At 54.3% G+C, this 18,348-nt stretch overlaps 1 protein-coding gene and 1 long non-coding RNA gene across 7 annotated transcripts in view; one reads left to right on the forward strand and one right to left on the reverse strand.

Annotated features, from left to right (window-relative positions):
• LOC128083934 (uncharacterized) overlaps window positions 1-10,981 on the forward strand; it is a 44,064-nt gene extending 33,083 nt beyond the window's left edge. For both annotated transcript variants that reach the window (XR_008208252.1, XR_008208251.1), the window contains exon 4: window positions 6,945-10,981. This is a non-coding gene — a long non-coding RNA (uncharacterized LOC128083934). The remainder of the gene's footprint in view (window positions 1-6,944) is intronic.
• On the reverse strand, window positions 1,464-17,987 carry FGF1 (fibroblast growth factor 1). 5 transcript variants are annotated; one of them, XM_052689577.1, is made up of 4 exons: window positions 17,809-17,987; window positions 5,385-5,561; window positions 3,034-3,137; window positions 1,464-2,563 (listed from the first exon to the last, which is right to left on the reverse strand). In XM_052689577.1, the coding sequence occupies exons 2-4, from the start codon at window positions 5,551-5,553 to the stop codon at window positions 2,372-2,374; spliced, it is 465 nt and encodes a 154-aa protein (XP_052545537.1). In that variant the 5' UTR covers window positions 5,554-5,561; window positions 17,809-17,987; the 3' UTR covers window positions 1,464-2,371. The 5 variants fall into 5 exon arrangements, with proteins under 5 accessions (XP_052545537.1, XP_052545533.1, XP_052545534.1 ...); XM_052689573.1 differs by having other exon boundaries at window positions 1,464-2,566; window positions 17,809-17,986; XM_052689574.1 differs by lacking the exon at window positions 17,809-17,987 and adding an exon at window positions 16,458-16,569 and having other exon boundaries at window positions 1,464-2,566.
• Window positions 17,988-18,348: the final 361 nt, after the last annotated feature.

Below are 18,348 nucleotides of genomic sequence, written 5' to 3' on the forward strand. Positions count from 1 at the left end.
CATTCCTTCCTAACAGCTGGCAGCGCGTCAGGGAGTTGTTTATTTAATGTAAAGGTTGAGATTTAAAGGGGAAAAAGAAGCTGCAGCGCTCCTCGCGCAGCGGCGGCTGCGACTTTGGACGCTCCGCCGCCCGGTGCTGCAGCGGTGCAGAGCCCTGAGCCGAGCGCGCAGCCCCGCGCTGCGTGCCGCCCTTCTGCGGGCCGAGCGGTGGCACCGGCGTTGTCCCTTCACAGCCACACGCCTCCCGGGGAAGATCTTCGAGCAATCGTCTCATTAAGTCTTCCAAGTGTTGTTTTTCCGCTCACCTCTCACCCTGAGGACAAAGCTCTCCAAGCACAGCGTGGTTTCTCCGGGTTCCGCCATCCCTGCTTGCTCGTCTGTCTGAAGCCATCGCTGCGGCCTCCTCCGGGATTATTTTTCAGACAAAGTGTTGATGTTTTCCCCCAGTTGGGTGTCGAGTGTGTAGCAGAGGTGGTAATTTCTGAGTGCAGAAGTCTAATGAGAGGAATGCTCTGTGGTTAATGAGGTGTTGGGAGGCAGCGCAGCTCAACCCGCAGTTACACTTTCCAACTTTCCAGTTTAATTAGAAACCCGGCTCTCCTGTGCATGCACTCGTTCCTTTCTCACTTGAATGCATCGCCTGCAGCACTTCCCAGTTTGGCACAGAGCCATTGGGATGGGGCAGCTGGCCGCGTCCTCCTGTCCCTGCCCTCCCTCTGCCTTATTGCTGGGCTTTTGGCACACACTCAGGCCTGCCCAGTGCTGCTAAGTACCAGTTTAAATGTCAGACTTAAACTCTTACGCACTGCCTTTAAGCAGTTATAAGTTTGTAGGAACGGTGAGAGTGCAGATTGCAGGGCCCAGCCCTGCCCCACACCCTGCACAGGGCCCCATGTGCCATTCCTGCGGCATCTGAGCCCTGCCCCAGCCCCACACAGCACTGCTGCACTCACTGAGGTGTAAAGGGCACGCAGGTAGTTGTACCTGTGCACTGCTTGTGATGGGGACGCAGCTGACGGATCGTTGCTCGCTGACCTTCTGTAATCAGGCTGTGTTTGACATGGGTTGCACAGGGTGTGCTTTGATGCACAGATCAGGCAGTGCTGCAGAACGGGCGCAGGCACAGTGCAGGAGCAGCACCCAGCCTGCCTGTGATGCAGGGTGTATCCTACAGCTGTGGTTTGCTTTGGAGGGGAAGGAGGGGAAGTTGCTTTTGCTGAGTAAACTTTTGCAAGCGTTACTTTCCCCTTTCTTTTTAATTAAAAAGTTTTAATTAATGTATACAGTAAAAGCATGCCTTTTGGCTGCTGTGGGTTGTAACTGAAAGCTGGGAAGTGATGTCTGTGGTCCCTCGAGCTCTGTGTGTGCTCACAGTGAGTACAGCAGTACACCTGATGCTGCGTCCCACCCGACCACCATGGGAAGCACTGCAGAGCGGTGCAGTGCTCCCAGCAAACGCACACTTCTGCAGTTCCCAAGGATTTATTATACAAAAATAAAGGTAAAATAAATGCAATTATTCATCTTTACTAATCAGAAGAGGAGCGCTTTTCACCACTGACCTAGAATTGTTATTTGAACAATGGAATGTTTAACACTGTTATGTTACTCTATGGACCAAACTGCCTTTTTCCCTTTGCTGTCCAATACGGGAAGCCAGGCCTAGCAGGAGGGGCTGTAGGGAAGGAAGCACTGAAAAGAGCACTCAGGAGCCGTGCAGCTCCACCTTTGTGTCCCCAGCCCAGCTGTCATCCAGGAGGAATCTCACCGAATCCCTCAGCCACATGAACTGCAGCACTGCTGCTGCTCCTGTTCTGCTCCAGCATCTCCAGGACAGCGCCAGGGCATTTGGTGCCACGTGCACTACTTACAAAGGGATTGTGGAAGAGACAGATCTGCTTAATAAATAAATACAAATAACGTGGCAGATATTAGCATGAGGGACAGCAATATTCTAAGGAGGGTTGAGATGCTGAGGATTTGGAGCTTCTGGCTGGCTTAGTATGGTGAAGTTATCTGCAAGCTTTTTGCTCAGTAACACGAACAACGGCGCAGTTTGAAGTTACTTGAAGGCGCTGTGGCAGCAACGTACTTGGATGGACAAATGGGATCACGGGGCACTGGGGGTGCTGGGTTCCAGCAGCAGCCGGGCTGGAAGCCACACATCCACGGTGCACGGCTGTCCTCGAGGCTCCTCGTCATCACTGCGAAGGGTCGTGCAGGGCTGAGCAGCTCGGGTCTGGTTTGGTTCAAGCCTGTACCTACGGCTCGGGGCTCTAACGCTTGGCTCTTCATTGAAACGCCAGGAAGGGGCAGCAGGGGTGGGCGGCCGGCGCCGTGGCAGGGTGAGCTGTGAGCTGTGGGATGGGAGTCAGTCGGCCGACACTGGCAGCGGGAGGAAGAGGATCGCCTTCTGCCCATAGTGAGTCCGCGGCCCCAGCTTGCTGTTCCCATTTTTCTTCAGCCCGACGAACCAGTTCTTGTCTGCGTGCTTCTTGGAGATGTATGTGTTGTAATGGTTCTCCTCGAGCCGCTCAAGGAACAAACACTCCTCGCCTGGTAGCTGCTGGAAAAGAGCCGCGGGGGCAGTGAGGGGGGTGCGTGGGGCAGGATGCAGCCGGGGGGCTGCTGCTCGCTCCCTGTGCCCACCACAACTGCAGCATGGGCCTGGCTCCTGCCTGGCTCCTGACTCACTGCAGTCCCGTGCCCATAGCCCAGGAGTGTGGGGAGCAAAGCAGCTCCTTGGTGAGGCCGAGAAGCCTACCAACATGGATACGGGGTGTGCGCTTTGCTATCAATGGGTCTCAAAGACCTGGATTATTTTTGGTGACTCTGTGTCCTGCAGCTCCTGGGCATCGGATCACAGAATCACAGAACCATTAAGGCTGGAAAAAACCTCTCGTATCCCCAGCCCCAGCCCACCCCACCATGCCCACTGACCGTGTGCCCCATAGCACATCCCCACGTTCTGGAACAGCCTCAGGGATGGCGAATCCCCGCTCCCCGGGCTCCTGTGTGTGTGCTGCAGCTTACCGAGCCGTACAGGAGCCCGTTGGTGTCCATTGCCAGGTACTGCCCTGATGCTGTGCTCTTTATATAGACCTCGCCCACGTCTTCCGCACTGAGCTGGAGCTGAACTGTAAAAATAAAACGACAACAATAACGTAAAAAGGAAAATAAGGAAATGGAAAAAGGGAAAGTGGTGAGAGATAATGGCCCAGGTGTTTCTGTTCTGAGTTATAAAGAGTTGAAGAGAAACAGTACAGAGGGTGATAAATACATCTCCTTGTGCCCTCCCCTTGAGAGAAACCCCACTGCCATGTTTGGAGAACCAAACACCAATTTTTGCCTATTTTACATCAAAGGGAGGGCAGCCTTTTGGTTAAGATGCTGGAATGGGACACAGGAAATTGGGGTTTTAATTCTGACTATAATTTGCAAATTTCCTTTGTGGTTTTGACAAGACAGTTAAGGAGTGACGTGTGAAGAAGTTTTTAGGACAGACAGACCTCAGGTACTGGTACTGCAGGGCACCGTGCCTTGCTGCCTGGCAGGGTCTGTGCCCTGGGAAGCAGGGTCATACATCCAGGTGCTGGGTCCTCCTGTGAGCTGCAGAAGGGCAGCAGACAGAGGGAAGGCAGTGCAGACATTCTGCAGATGCCCGTGAGCCTTGTTCTGTAAGGTTCCAGCCCATGGAACAGCCCTGGGGATGGCTCTCCAGCGCTCAGTGCCCAAGGAGCGAAGAACAAGTGGGTGCTTTAGCTCCAGCTCCTTCCTTCTTTTCTTCATTTATTTACTCCTTAGTGGGGCACGGGGTATTGTTACCTCTTCCCTTTAAGGTAAGGCTGTTTTTGGAAAGGAGCATGAGCTTATTTCCTGCTCAAGGCTCCGAAATGCTCATGTAACATTTATTTTTCACTTCATGCTGAAGGCTCGGGATGCTGAGACCTGCAGTGAAGGACCAGGAATGGAATTAGTGCTGGGTGTAGTGGCCTAGGATGAGTGACTTTTTGTTTTCCCCTTACATACTCTCCTTCATTCTGTGCCTAGCACTTGACAAGGCGATGTCAGATAAGAATAAGAGCTTCCCTGGAGCAGTGGTGCCAGTGGCAGTGCATGGGCAGGACCCCAGAGTGCAGTGCTTCCAGAGGGGCAGCTCCCACTGGCACGCTGCCCTGTGCTGCTCTATTCACTCTGTAAATATTTGCCTGCTCAGATATCCACGTTTACAGGATTGTTTGCAGGGGGTTCCTGGCTGGCAGGACTTCCCAGCACACAGCCTGGCTGGCGGCCAGCGAGAAGCAAGAGAGTCTGTGGGGGGGGGAGATGCTGGCTGCAGGGCCCGGCCTGGTGGGCTTGGGAGTGGGCTGGAGAGCCTGAGGATGGGGACTGAGGGCTGTTCCCAGTGCTGCTGGGATGCTGCAGGGAGCAGGGAATGGTGTTTGTACCCAGAACTCTGCTGCTCATTGAAGCACGAGGAAAGGTTAAGCTTGGGGAGAAAGCCACATGGGTGCTTCCGGTTTAATGGGGAAAAAAAGCATTTTCCTAGAATATGTACGGCCAATTGGGCTCCTCCCAGGGCTGCTTCCTAACCAGATATGAGATCTGAATAGCTGCAGATCCCAGTTATATTCCAGTAAGCACCCAGGATATGGAATAACAGGCTGTGCTGCTGAGCACCGTGAGCAGAGCAGGGCAGAATCCAGCCCCACAGCCTTGGGCTCCCACTTCCTAAATCCTCTTGAGCAATTGGGAAGAGCTTAAAGCTCCCAAACAGGGCTGTGAACTGTGTCATCAGTGTCACACAGCTGCTTTGTGCCTCATGCAGGCGGCTGCTAAGGAGGGCTCAGCCAGGGAAGTTGCTGGGGGCAAGGTGCTGCTGCGGGCAGGCCAGGCCAGCCTTGTTCTTGACTCTTTTGGACCTCTGCATCCTGAAAGAACTTAATTAACCACGCAAGGGAAAGGGAAGGTACTGAAGACGAGATGCTGCATGCAGAGCACACAGATACAACACATTCAGCACATCAAGCTCCAGCCCCTGATTCATGTGTGAGAAGCACAGCCGTGCTGCCCAAGAGCATTGCATGTGCAGTGCCACTGCTGCCCGACCCAGGGACACGCAGAGATGCCATCAGATCAGATGTGATGGCTGTGGCTGCACGCAGGGCTGCAGCTCCTCCCCGATCTTCCAGCTGCCTGCTTGCCTGCATGCTGCAATTAACCCTCAATTACATCCCCTGCAATTAGCACTCTTTCTGGCTGCCCCTCCCGGCCGCACAGCCGCCTGCACACCTATGCCAGGTTGCTTCCTGCTGGTAAGGCTGACCAAGCAATGCAGGGCATGCAAACAAGCAGGAGAGCCAAGCAGCCCGGCCAGTCCTTACTGTGCTGGTCGCTCCGGTCCCGCGTCCCGTCCACCTTGCCGTCCGGCAGGATCCGTAGGAAGTGGCCCCCGTTGCTGCAGTACAGGAGTTTGGGCTTCTTGTAGTTGCCCAGCGGCAGGCCGAAGCGCTCGGTCAGGGCTGTGAAGGTGGTTATCTCCCCCTCGGCCATGGTTCAGGCTGCAGGAGATGGGAGACGTGAGCGGGGTGCTGAGCTGCCCGCAGTGCTGTGCTTATAGGGACAGGAGGGACGGGGCTGGGACAGGTGCTGCTCCCTGCAGTGGGAGGGCTGGGGTCGTCCCGCTGGCGGCAGGGATGCGGTCCCTCTAATTGTATCGCGGTGAATCCTGTTTTCTTTCTGCTTTCTATTGACGCACACACTAAAATTATACACTGGAAAACACGTTTGGAAACCACCCAACGTCTGATTGGAACCCGCAGGAGGCAGCAGCCCTGGTTAATGGCTCTCACCATTATTATACCTTCCTGACGTGGCTGTGACAAGAATTGCAACACAGGCGGCACGCTGCAGAGCCAGCACTGCTTGGTGCTGTGGTGTTCACCTGGCCCAGGCACACAGTGCTGAGGATCAGAACACAGCTTAGATATTTTGGGAGATAACTGAGGGGGCCTTGAGGAGGAGATTTACCCACATAGTGATCAACTGTGGAACTCTGGATCCATGTCATGGTTGTGCAGCCTTGCATCCCATCTGAGACAGAAAGCCAAGAGCCCGGCACAGAGACTGCACTTAAACCACCATGAAAACGCTGCCTCTCATAGGCAGTGCTCTTCGGGCTTATAGAGAAGTGGATTTATGAACAAAGATGGGGCACAGGGTAAATCTAGGAATGTCCAGAAGGTCAGAAAATGACTTAATGCTATTTATTCCCATAGCTATGCTGTGGGACTACATAGTCACTATTTATATGTATTTAAAGATTGTGAAAACATCAGTCACACACTGAGTTGTGTTACAGCTGCATTAGGATTGAGCTAGTGCCAGGTTGGTTCTTAGGAACAATTTTTCCTCCAAAGGTCAGTCAGGGGAGACCATTCCTCCAAGTGGATCCCCAAACCATGCTGAAGATAAAAATACGTGAAAGTGCCAATTTTTGTATTAAAGTTTTGATCACTAAGGACTGAAACCATGGAAATAAGACTTCACTGCTGTTGTTGAAAACATGCCCAGCCATTTCTCTAGTCAGTTCCCAGACTTCATCCCTTCCTTTCAGATATACCCCTGTAAGGTCTTGTAGCAGAAATGCTCAGTCACAGCTTGGAGCAGTGATGGAGCACCTGGCGGGGAGGCAGAGCCAACGTGAAGGAGCTCAGCTGCGTGCAATGCACTGAGAGATGGAAGGGCTGGAGCAGGATCCACCCCTTCCCTGCCTTCATTTAAGGGTTGGCAGTGGAAGCAAAGGGGTCTTGCTGGAGATCCCTGCATACTGAGGTCTTCCAAAGGTAAGTGGATTTTTCCTTTATTTCTATGCACAAAGCTGTTAGACCTGGAGAAATGCTTGCTGCTCTGCTGACATTGCTGTGCTTTTTGTTGTATTACAGGTCTTTATCAGAACAGCATGAGATATCCAAGGGGAGTAAAGCAAAGAAGCATTCCCTTCCCCGAGGCTGAGCTCTGCCTGGCGGTGCCTCTGTCCCAGGAGCGATGCTGTAGGCAGGGCTGTGAGTCCTGCAGGATCAGAGAGCAGTCCTGCCATGCACTGCTTTAAACCTTTCCCTGCTCTGCAGAACTGTCCTCGTCGTGTTTCTGACACGGTGTTGGCTGGAACAGTGCACAGTGAGCAGCACTGCATCACAGATACGAGTTTCCCCAGCTGCTTCCTACCTGGCCCTGAGATCCAACTCCTGGCCATTCCTCCCCCACCGCCCATAGGCTTGAACCTGCTCCAGGCCTGTTTCGATCTGAAAGCATTAACCTTTCTCCAAGGGACCCGACCCAAGTTTTACAGTCACCTCCACTGGTTCATGCATTTTACTTGTGGTTCAGCTCCACACCAGCTCTGGGCTTTCCCTGGGCAGTAGCCTGCTTGTCACCCCATAAGCCAGACAGGCTGCAGTGCTTTGCTGAGCATTAATCGAGGCTGCTAGTGTTGTGCAGTTTACTGGAAGTTACTTTTTCCTTCAACACTTCTCAGAGGATGAAAGGCACCCAATGTCTCCTAGTGGCTGATGGAGGGAGCAGAGGAGCCCACCCTGCAGCCATGGGCTCTGCACAGGGTCCCAGCACCACAGCTGACGTGGGAGAGGTGCAGACTGTGGTGCATCCCTTCTTCACTTGCAGGTCTGCGCAGCCAAGAGCATCTATGGATAGCTTTAACAGAACAGCTCTGCTGGAAACATTGCCTTCACTTTCACATCTTTCCTTTAAGGGTTTTTTTTTTTTTTTCCCTATTTTTAGGAGGCTCTCAATGCTCACCAGCTGCCTTTGACTCCACAAGAAAAGCTGAATGAACGCAATTTTCCACTCCCATTGTCTCTCCTGGCTAAATACTGCTGCTGTTCTCAGACTTTTATGACTGTGCAGCCGGTATTCCACGCACAGTACAGCTCCTGGCCCTGCTATTATACCTTTGGCAAGAAAACATCAGGTTTTTATGGAAATAAAAAAAAAAAAAAGTGAGAGTGCAAGACAGAACCTGAACCTAACACTAGGGGCCTTATTTTTTGGGGTAGAAGCCCAACAGAATGGCTGGGCTCCAAAACTTCTTGGCTATTGCACTGCACACGCAGTGCTTTCCTGTCCACCTCTTTTGTCCTCCCTGCTCCTTTCCCTTTTGACCCTTTCTGACCTCTTGGAATGCATCTGGTCTCTGTAGGTCACTATTCTGTACGGTGCATGAGAGGTCCCAAGGAGCCCTGCAGTTACAACAGGTACAATATTCTAGAAGAACTTTAGCTCTGGCTTTCCTTTGTGCATGGCCCTGTGGGTCCCTGAAGCCCTGGGGCTGATGGGTATGGCTTTAGGGAACTGCTGGGGGGATCCCAGAACTGCTGGAACCTGCATAGGGAAAACTGCTTGGATAAAATGGGGATTTCATTCATTGCAAGTATTAGAGATTGACTCTGTGGGGTGGATTTCCTCACCCCAGAGTAAGAGACAGTGATGGATGCAGGCAAGACCAGAGCTTGGCAGAGGCTTTCCTTGTGCACAGGTGTCCCTGGGGTGGTAGTTGGACTCAACGGACTTAGAGGTCTTTTCCAACCCTCATAATTCTGTAATGCTATCCCTACTTTACCTACAGAGAAGAGGAGTCCTCTGGTATTTCATGCATGTCCTGGGGACAAAGGTGTGCTCATAGCCAAGTGTTCTGCTTGAGCCGCGTGAGATTTCTGTGCTTCTCCAGGCTGGGACTCAGTACAGCATCTCAGCAAAGCACTGGCACCCGTGGGGAGACAGGAAAACAAAGTGATGATCTGTTTTCTAATTGTCTGCCAGCCTCTCCTACCTCCTCGCCCACACCCTCCTGCAATCTGGTGATTAACTTAATTACAGCTGCAGCTCCTGGAGCTGGCCCAGCCTGGGAGGAGAGCAGTGCCAGGAGGGTCTTGCTTCCTGCAGCCTGCCTGGGCTCAGACCAGGAACGTGGACCTGGCTGTAGATGCAGATCCCATTGTCTCATGTGTGGGATTTAATTGTTAATCCCAATGCACGCCAGATGTGTGGGACCTGTTGTGTGGAAAGAATACTTTTGGTAGAGAAGAACAAGGGCTCAGTTTCTCCAGCAAAGGATGAGGGGAGAGAAGTTTTGTACACAGCATCAAAGGAGGCAAGTATAATGGATGACACAGCGCTCTACTGTGGGTACGAGCAGTGCTGAGGGATGAAAGGAATCCTCTCCTAGCAGGTCCCTGTGGCTGAGCTACAGTGCTCACTTAACAACACCGGTGCTCAATGTTCTAAAGCACCTTTCACCTGCAGTGGTTTTTAGGAAGCCCCTGGAGCTGACAGCTGGGCTCTGTGCCCCTCTCCCTGCCGAGGGTCTGGGTGTGCTCTGCTTCCTGCAGAAAGCAGCAGAGGAGGCCTGCAGGGCTGCTGCAGAGCAGGACGGGTGGCGCAAGAGGGAGCGCAGTTGCAGCCCTGGTTGCTGGAGGTGAGGCTGGGTGATGCTGCCCAGCTCCCAAATGTCACCGCTCCCCCTGCCGCCCACTGCCGCTGTCCCTGCGAAATGTCAGACCGCAGAGCTGGGAGTGCTGAGGCTGTCTGGGCTCAGGTGTGGCTGCCCCATGGCTGCTGGCTCCGGCCCCGCACACCCACAGACAGACAGGCGGACAGACGGCGGTGCCAGCCCTGGGCAGGCTGCTCACAGCTTCCTTCTGCTGCTCTGTTTGCGCCGCTTTCCTCCAGCCCTTCTGCATCTTGCTCTCACATCCCAGCTCTGCCCAGAAAAGCCATTTGCCTGCTTCCAAATGACAGATTCTTGCCCCCCAGTCTTGCACTATGCTATGCTCTCGTGCCAAGGGGTGATGTGGTTCTCCTGTCGTATCCTGTGGGCCCCACTCCCAAGCAACGCCTCCCCGATTCCAGGTAAGGGCCTTGTTGGTGCTCCCTCCATCACCCTGCTGTTGGCTGCCAGCCATGCCAAGCTCCCATCACCCACACGAGTCCGGAACATTGGCGTGCTGCTGCTAATGAGGCATGCTACTTAAGTGGGGAGTGAACAGCAGGAATTTGCCTACGTTGTCAGAAGGGATGCTTCCTTCAGCCGCCCCTGTGAAGAGCGGCCCAGCTCAACCAAGGGTTGGCTCTGGCTTCAAAATAAGGATTTGAGTTTGGGTTCAGACTTGTGCTGCGTCCTTCACCAGAGAGGCAAAAGATGCCTGAAACAGAAGGTTTCATCTCCAGGCCAAGTGAAACTCCACATCCATACCCGTGGTTAACCATCAGTAGACACATCATCACTCAGAATTCAAGCCTCAGTCTGTGCTGTTCCAAGGAAAATCACTTGGTGTCTGGGTTCACCATAAGCTCAGCAGTGATTTACTGCCATAGAAATGCAAGGGGAGTTAATTATCTTCATTTCAAGCTCATTGTATGATGGCAATATAGCTTGTCAAGTTCTGAGGAAAAACTGCCTGAAAGAATTCTGCTCTGAGTTCTGCTGCTTAACGTCTTTAAGTGTAGCATCTAGTAGCTATGGGTGCCCAAGTAAACAGCCTGGGCTGTGTTTTGCTATGAAAGCTGTTGCTCAGTAACTTAATAGTGCAACAATTGCTTGAGATAATAATTGCTATTACTGGGAAAAATCCTCCAATAAATAATAATTTTCTTATCTGCATGACTTGAGAGCTGGAGAAATGCTGTACTGTTTGAAACCACAGTGCATGAGAACATGCAAGGAGTGTTCCAAGGGAAAGAGCCTTCTGCTCTGTTGGAGCAAGGCAAGATCAGAGCTGAAGCTTTATAAAACGTGGTTGAAAAGATCTACAGAAAAACCCAAACAGATTAATTAATGGGGGATAATGAACCACTGCATTCAGCTGGTGAGCACGCACTTCCGTCTGTTTCCTGCTGTTGTAGAGCGAGATATGGGCATGGTGGGGATGGGTCAGCGGTTGGATTCAGATGATCTCAGAGGTCTATTCCAACCTGAATGACTCTATGGTATGTGCTTCCTTGGCATGCAGTCTTTGGGCAAAATTTTGGGGTCTCTCAGTTCAGAACAGCCCACTGGGTCCCCAGGTGTCCACGTGCCACCCTCATTTCCAGTCAGAGCAGCACAGCTGACACACGGGCTGTGCCAGCCCTTGGCAGAAGCTCCAGACAGCAGCACATGAGGCGCCTGTGAATGGAAGAGCTGGACATCAGTTTGTCCCCTCAAGACACCTGCATGGCTGATGACCGCAGCTCCAAGGAAAACAGCCCTGCCCCAGGGCTGCTGCTCTCCTTAGCACAGCGTGCAGACAGCTGGTGGTTTCTGACAGCCTGTCTGCCCTGTCTGATCCCTGCAAACGCCAGCAGCCACCAACAACACAGCACAGGAGAGACAGCTGCAATTATAAACATCTGATGGATCCGAGTGAGTTGTGGAGCGCTGCCATCAGGTGCCACCCACGTGGGCTATTTGCAGCCTGGCACGGCTGGAAGGCCCTGGGACATCTGTGAGCTGGTGGTGGCCTGGCTCTGGGATACCTGCATGGGGTGAGGGGGCACCATGGGGCCCTGCTGGCCCCCAGACACAACCCAGCACAGCAGTGGTGCTGGCAGGAGGTGGGGACATCCCAGATCTTTAAACCCACCGAACCGAGCCACAAAACCAAACCAAAACAAAAGCAGCATGAATCCTCCAGAAATTTAAAAATAATTTGTATGCAGCCTTCCCCTTTGAAACCTGCCTGGCCTGGGACACAAGCAATCCTGTATCTACAAAGCTTTGGGCACAGGAAAAGGCTCATCCAAGCAACGCCAGCCCCAAACCACCTGATGCTGCCCTGTGCCCACATGTAGCCCAAAGGCTGCAGCTCCCCAGCACGACAGCCACCACCCGCACAGCACTGACCCCGCAGCGCCCCTCTGCCCCCATCAACTCCGTTTAGAACTTAAATCTAAAGGGAGATGGGCGTCCCGATGGAGAACGACGTACCCATCGGAGCGCTCCCGTCTGCAAGGCGCGCTGCTGGGAGCGAAGAGCAGCGCAGAGCTCACCGGGCGCAGCGCAGGCTGTGAGTGGTGGTGAAGATCTCCCCCTCCTGTCCGCCCGGAGCGCGGGGCCGGGAGCGAGGAGGGAAATGCTGGGCTGGGGGCTGCGCTGCGCTCAGCACAAGCACAGGAGGCGGCTGGGATTCGGGGTGCGGAGGGGCGCTGGGTCAGTGCTGGAGCTCTGCGCTGTGCCGATGGCAGCTGAGGCAGAAAGAAGGGCACTGCAGGGACTCACCCAGAGGTGGGACCGTCGGCCTGCTAACGCCAGAGGCGTGGGAAGAAAAGTCCCAAGGTTAAGGCTGACGCCCAGATTTCTCCTCTCGGAGCACGGCTCTAAATTAAGAAGTGGGAACAAATGTTCTGAGCACAAGAAGGCTGTGAGTCACGCACGGCCCTGTGTCTAGACTGCTGTGGGCAAAGAGCAAACCTTAGGGAGGACAGTACCACACCAGAATGAGTCTGAGGAGATCAATGGGGTGGGGATGTCACCCTCCAGGTCAGCCCTGCTCCTGCCGCAGGCCTGGGGGCAAAATCTCTTTTCTGCCTCTTTTCTGATCCCCAGCCTTCCCTGGGTGCTGTGTCTCTTGCATTTTGGTTGCCATTTTATGGTGTGTTTGACCTGCATCCGCTTGCTAGCAGCACCTCCCCACCTTGGGGAAGCGCTGAGCTAATGAGAAGGTGAGGAACATCCTGGGAGGAGCATTTCAAAGCGTTTCTGTGGCTTCTCCTGCCTGTGTTCTGCAGCAGAGCTGTGTGGTTGGGAAGGGCTTGTAGCTGTCTTTCTTGCTCTCTCCCTCTGTGTGATGGGATTCCTTTCGTGCCTCTCAGTTTTCCTGCTTTCTTCCATGACTGTGTGTGCCACCATGTGTCTGTAACAGGCAACTTTAATCCCCTCTGCTCCCCTCTCGCTTTATCTGTGCCCCTGCTGGCACTGCTCTGCTGGGCGCTCTTTCTCAGGGTGATTTCATTCCTCTTTGGGTGCCTCCATCTCATCCTGGGAAGGGCTCAGACCTGGCCAGCTTGGGAAAGAAGAAATAGAGAGGGGCTATGCTGAATGCCCAGGTCTGAAAACCCGGACAATTATCAGCCTTTTTCTGCCTATTTGAGCAGCTGAAGAATCAAACCATTTTGTTATACGGGCTTTAGGAAAGAGGAAGCCTGCTGCTAACTCTGCAGGCAGTGCCCATGGCCTGCAGCCATCCTGCTGTCCTGCACCAAGGCACTGCTCTGCAGGGCTGCAGGATCTGCTGCTCTCTGTCCAACATTAACAGAGGGGACCCTGATGTTGGATGCAAGGTAAAAAAATACTGACTGCTCTTACTGAGGAATACTGAGTCAGGCTGCTCTCTTGTTTAATGAGCAGAGAGGAAGAGAGGATTATTGCATTCATTCAGGCCATGCTGCACTCTGGGGCAGAGATAACAAAGCAGCAGTGCCTCTCTCTCTTGCTGAACTTGTTTTCAGCAAATTCTTCTGCAAACAGATTTCTATTGTGAGTGGCTTAAAAAGCAGAGCCAGCCAGGCCTCCAGCACAGGCGATAATCAATGGCGTGCAGTTGCACAAAATGAATGTGGGATTTCTAAGGCTGCCCCAGCCGTGAGCGTTAGCAGCCCTTGTGCTGTGCCAGAGGGCAGTGCCAGCTGTGCCCGTCCTCCCTGCACCCTCTGGCAGGTGCTGCAGGACACAACACAGGTGCTTGCGTGCCCTGTACCCAGGGCTAAGCTGGGGTTTCTCTGTCTGTCCATCAGAGCCCCAGGACAAACAGCCCTCAGTGCATTTTGGGTTCAGTGTGCTCCTGTGAAGGAGCTGCGATCTGCAGATGGAAGGAAATCCCCATGCTTCCAGCTCTGCAGGTCTGCCAGAAAGCTCAGGCACTGCTGGCATCTTGCTTGTGAAACACAGCCAAAGCTTTATCCAGTCCTCTTGAGTTGCGGGATGGTGGTGGTCTGACCTGTGGCTAAGGACCATCTTTTGGGTTGATCTGTGGCAGAGACCATCTGTCTCCACTGTCCTTTGCAACCTCTTATTTCTGAGCTCACATTCTTGAGAGGTGTCTATTCATCTCATCTAAAATGCTGCCATTTTGGGGGTCATGAAATTAAAGACGATTAAAGGGGGTTGTTTAATGCAGGAGGCATTACTGCAGTGGAGCTCCTGGGGTTGTAGAGAGGAAGGAGGAGCTGGAATGAGGCAGGGGTCAGTGTGCACCGTGATAGCTTTGGACTGGTGCTGGTGGCTGCTGCTGCAATGGGAGGTGGCACCAGGCACGTGGGAAGGGTCTGAGGAGCACACAGCCCTGCTGAGGCACAGCCCAGGGAACACGAGGTGGGGACTGACATCAGCACCCACCAACAGCTATTGCCCCACTGCAGCAAAAGTTGGTGGTGATCTCCTCATTGAAAAGTTGCAATTTTCTCTAATGAATCCCCTAAAGCAAGGCTTATTTCCTGCAGAAATGTGCCTGCTTGTGGTTCTGCATTGCAATGTCTCTTGAAAATCCTTTTTCCTTCCTCCTTCCACATATTGTCATGCAGCTATGGACTTCTTGAGAAACGAATGGAAGCATTTGCCACTTGGTTACCCAACCACTGCGCCAAGGGCCTCACGCAGCCCCAGGAGCTGCTGGAAATGGAGCTGAAAGGGGATTGCTTCCTGCAGGAAGACAGAACATCGCTTCTGCCACAAGCTCTGGAACTTTCCCCGTGTTGGGTGCATGCAATGTGTGCATGGGAGTGGAAAATGCAGGTGTGCACTGGAGAAATGACTGTTCCAGGTGAGCCATGCTCTGCGTCACAGCTCTTCCAGGAGGAAAATCCCCATCTTTCTTACTGAGGAAAGAAAAGGGCCTTTCTAATGGCTAAGCTCGTTCATTTATTATTATTATTATTTAATTTCTGACTTGGCATCAGAAGAGAAAGCAAACATTTAAGAGGATCAGATTTTGATCTGCTCTATGAATGCATCATCAGAAGTACATTGAAACAAGAGGACACAGACTGAGATGAACCTGCGGGGGCTGCTATCCCAACGGCTGGCGCTGTGAGCTGTAAGTGCTGCCCACCACCAGACCAGAGAACCTCAATACAAAGCAAATACACCCCCAGCTCTGATCACCCTGCCTGGGCGCATCGGGTGCCGTGCACCTCCTTCATGCTCCCCCCTTTTCTGCTCCCCGCTATGTTTGTGAGCATTTTAGCTTGCTCATGCCAGTTGGCACAGAGGAAAATTCATACAAAGCAAGCAGAGGGAGAGCTGAGCACCAGCAGTGCAGGGAGAGCTGAGCACCAGCAATGCTGCAGTGGGGGATGCAGCCCCAGGGCTGGGAAAGCAGTGGCAGCAGCAGAGCCGCATCGCTGCTGGGGAAAAAGCACCGCTGTGGCCAGCTGCGTGATGAGCTGCTGGGGTGGTGGGAAGATCGAGGTCTTGGGAGTGGGAGGAAGGCCAGAGTCATTCGGGGAGCTTGGGAGGGGGAGGCTCTCCCCTGGGCGGGGTGGAGCTGGAAGGGGAGGTTATCCAAAGGGCTGGGGCTGGCCGAGGCCTCCCTGGACCCGACCTGCGGTCAGCCCCAACCCGAGTCTGTTCTGCAAGCTGAGCTGACCCCGTTTTGCAGGGAGAAAACTCAGGCATTGTCCTGCTTATCAGCGCCAAGCCAAGCGCTGCAATTGGGAACCAGTTAAAGTCCAGACTCGTGTTTGTGTGTGCAGAGCTTCCCTGCAGCTCAGGCGATTGCTGCTGGGTCACCAGAGGCCTGGGTCCCACTGCCACCATCACCGTGTCACCAACAGCACGTGGGGCAATGGGACCTGGGGCTCTGCCCAGGACATTTCTATTAAGGAAATTATCATTAATAATTTTTTTCCTAGTTTTTTTTTTTTTTTTTTTTTTTTTAAAACCATTTTCTAGCACCACATTGCTTAAACAAACTTCCTATTGGGATGGTCCTAATATTAGGTTTTGCAAAATAAAACATTTTAAAAATTTGGATTCAAATTCAGAGACAAATTTCTAGCCACAGCTTCCAGCTAATTTGCAGTCATCTTGAAACTTGTGAAACTCACATTGTTTTGAACCCCTCCATGCTCCCATCGTTGGCAGCAGCTCAACGATACCTGCAAGGTTTGGGGGGTTTTGGCCCATTTAGGTGAGGGAATAGCACATCCAAAATCCTAATGTCTCTGCAGAAGGAACCTGCCCCCTCTTCCCCCCTGCTGGTCCATGTGTGCCCTCGTGGAGCTCCCTCAGGCCCTGCTCCGGTCCCCACATCCCCCCCAGGTAGGAGCACACCGACAGCACGTGGGCACCCGGTTCCCTCCCAGCCCCTCCGTACGGCGCCCGCGGCTTCAGGTGATGCTTCTGGGTGCTGCCCAGAGGGATGGGGAAGGGGGGGACGAGGATGGATGGATCCCGGGTAACGTACCGCCCGCACGGTCCCGCGGAGGAGCTGCCGCCGCCGGGCTGAGCCTTTGGTGTCAGAGCGAAGGGGAGACAGGGAAAAAAAAAATAGGGGGGGGGGGGGGGGGGGAAGAAAAAAACAGAAGAAAAAAAAAAAAACCAACAAAAACGGCCGAGCCTATTGGCGAGGAGCTGCGGTGGGAGGAGACGGGCGGCCCGCACGGCCGTGTCGGGCTCAGCGGGCGCTGCTGCTACCGCTGCCCCGCCCTGGGGCTCAGCCCGGCGGGCACACGGGGGCACCGTGCGGGCAGGGAGCGGGCAGGGAGCGAGCACGCAGCGGGCACACGGGGGGCACAAGGAGGGAACCCAGCGGGCAGGCGGCCTCGGGGCAGCGGCTGCTGCTTGCTGCCGGCCTCCCGTGGCCAAGGAGACCGAAGCAGATCGGGGCTTTCAAAGTTTCCCAGTGGTGGGATGTGGGCCCGAGGGAGCCGCGCCCGATGCGGGCTTTGTGCGTGGCTGCTGCGGGTAAAGGAGCGAGCGCAGAGCTTGGCCGGCTGCCCCCGCTGCTGTTGGAGCGCCGTTCGGCCGCGGGTATCTCGGGCTCGTGGCTGTGGCGCACGGCGTCCGTGCGTTTGTGCAGCCGATCTGGATTCGGATCCGAAGCGCTCTGAGCAGAGCCGGGCGGCTGGTCACAAACGCCGCACTTGACAGCAGGTTTGGGGACAGGCAGAGCCCTGATGCGGCCCGGGCCCCGCGCTGCGCCCCGGCTCGGCATGGCCACGGCCGTGCTGCTCCTCCTCGTGCCGCTGGGAAGGAGCCCTCAGCTCGCTGCCCGACGGCTCTGCTGTGTGAGTGCCGTAAATAATGCACGTTTCTTGGGCTTGCTTACAAATACAGTAAATAATTAACTACGGAGCCGTTTTCTGCCGCGCGGAAGCAGAAGGGTTCTGAGCAGCACGCAGGCAGTCCGTGCTGCTCTTCCCCCAGTCCAGGAGCGAGCGGCAGTGGCAAAGCTTTCTGTCAAAGCAGCCCCTCGGGAGGTGCCAGGTCCGGGGCGGCGGCTCATTGCTCACCTTGCAGCTGCATTGCTGAGCACAGAAATGTCTCCTGCCTCCCTCCCTGTCCTCAGTCCAGAAAGAAGAAAACAAATCCCCAACCGTTCCCCACAGAACTGAGCCCACAGAATTTCTAGGAGCTTGGGAACCACAAAAGTCCATTGCAGACCATTTGGGGAGAGCCTGCAGTGCCCACCGTGAGGCTGTGTGCCTGCAGGAGCCGTACCCCATGTGCACTACTGGGTTGGGGCGTGCAGAACTGTGCTGCTGGGTCACCCTTCCCTTACCCCACCGCCCGCACACCCACGCTCACACACTCACAGCAGCATGCAGGAAGGGCTCCAAGGAGAAGCGGTGTCCTCAGACCAGGACCATCACTGGGGTGGTGATGCTTTCCAGGCAAAATCCAGCTGTGTCCGGCATGTGTGGGGCTGGGACGGCGCTGCTGTCACTGGGGCTGCTGCACTGCGCCCACATAAGACAAGGAAGTATGGACAATCCTTCGCCTTGCTATTTTTTCTCTCTCATGTGATCTTGTTTTTGGACTGCTATTTTGGGGCTGGCTTCCAGCCCAGGTGAAAGACAAGGATTGAATGCAGCCTCCCACCCTGTGCCCAGCGCGCTCCAGAGCCTCTGCCTGCTGCCTGGGCGGTGGGCACAGCCCTGCTGCTGGTGCTGGTACAGCTCCCTTGCTTTCTTCCCTCTACACTTCTTGCAGCAAAGCCTTTTCTGTCCCCAGACCTCTTAAGGGATGATAGCAAACAGGCTGCAGTGGACGTGTGGTGCCCAGTGGCCCCATCCCACAGCCCCCCTGCCCATCCCCATGGGCTCAGGCTGGGACTCATTGCAGCACCAGAGCTG

This window comes from Tympanuchus pallidicinctus, unplaced genomic scaffold, assembly GCF_026119805.1.
Source record: "Tympanuchus pallidicinctus isolate F22 unplaced genomic scaffold, pur_lepc_1.0 scaffold25, whole genome shotgun sequence".
NCBI lineage: Eukaryota > Metazoa > Chordata > Aves > Galliformes > Phasianidae > Tympanuchus > Tympanuchus pallidicinctus.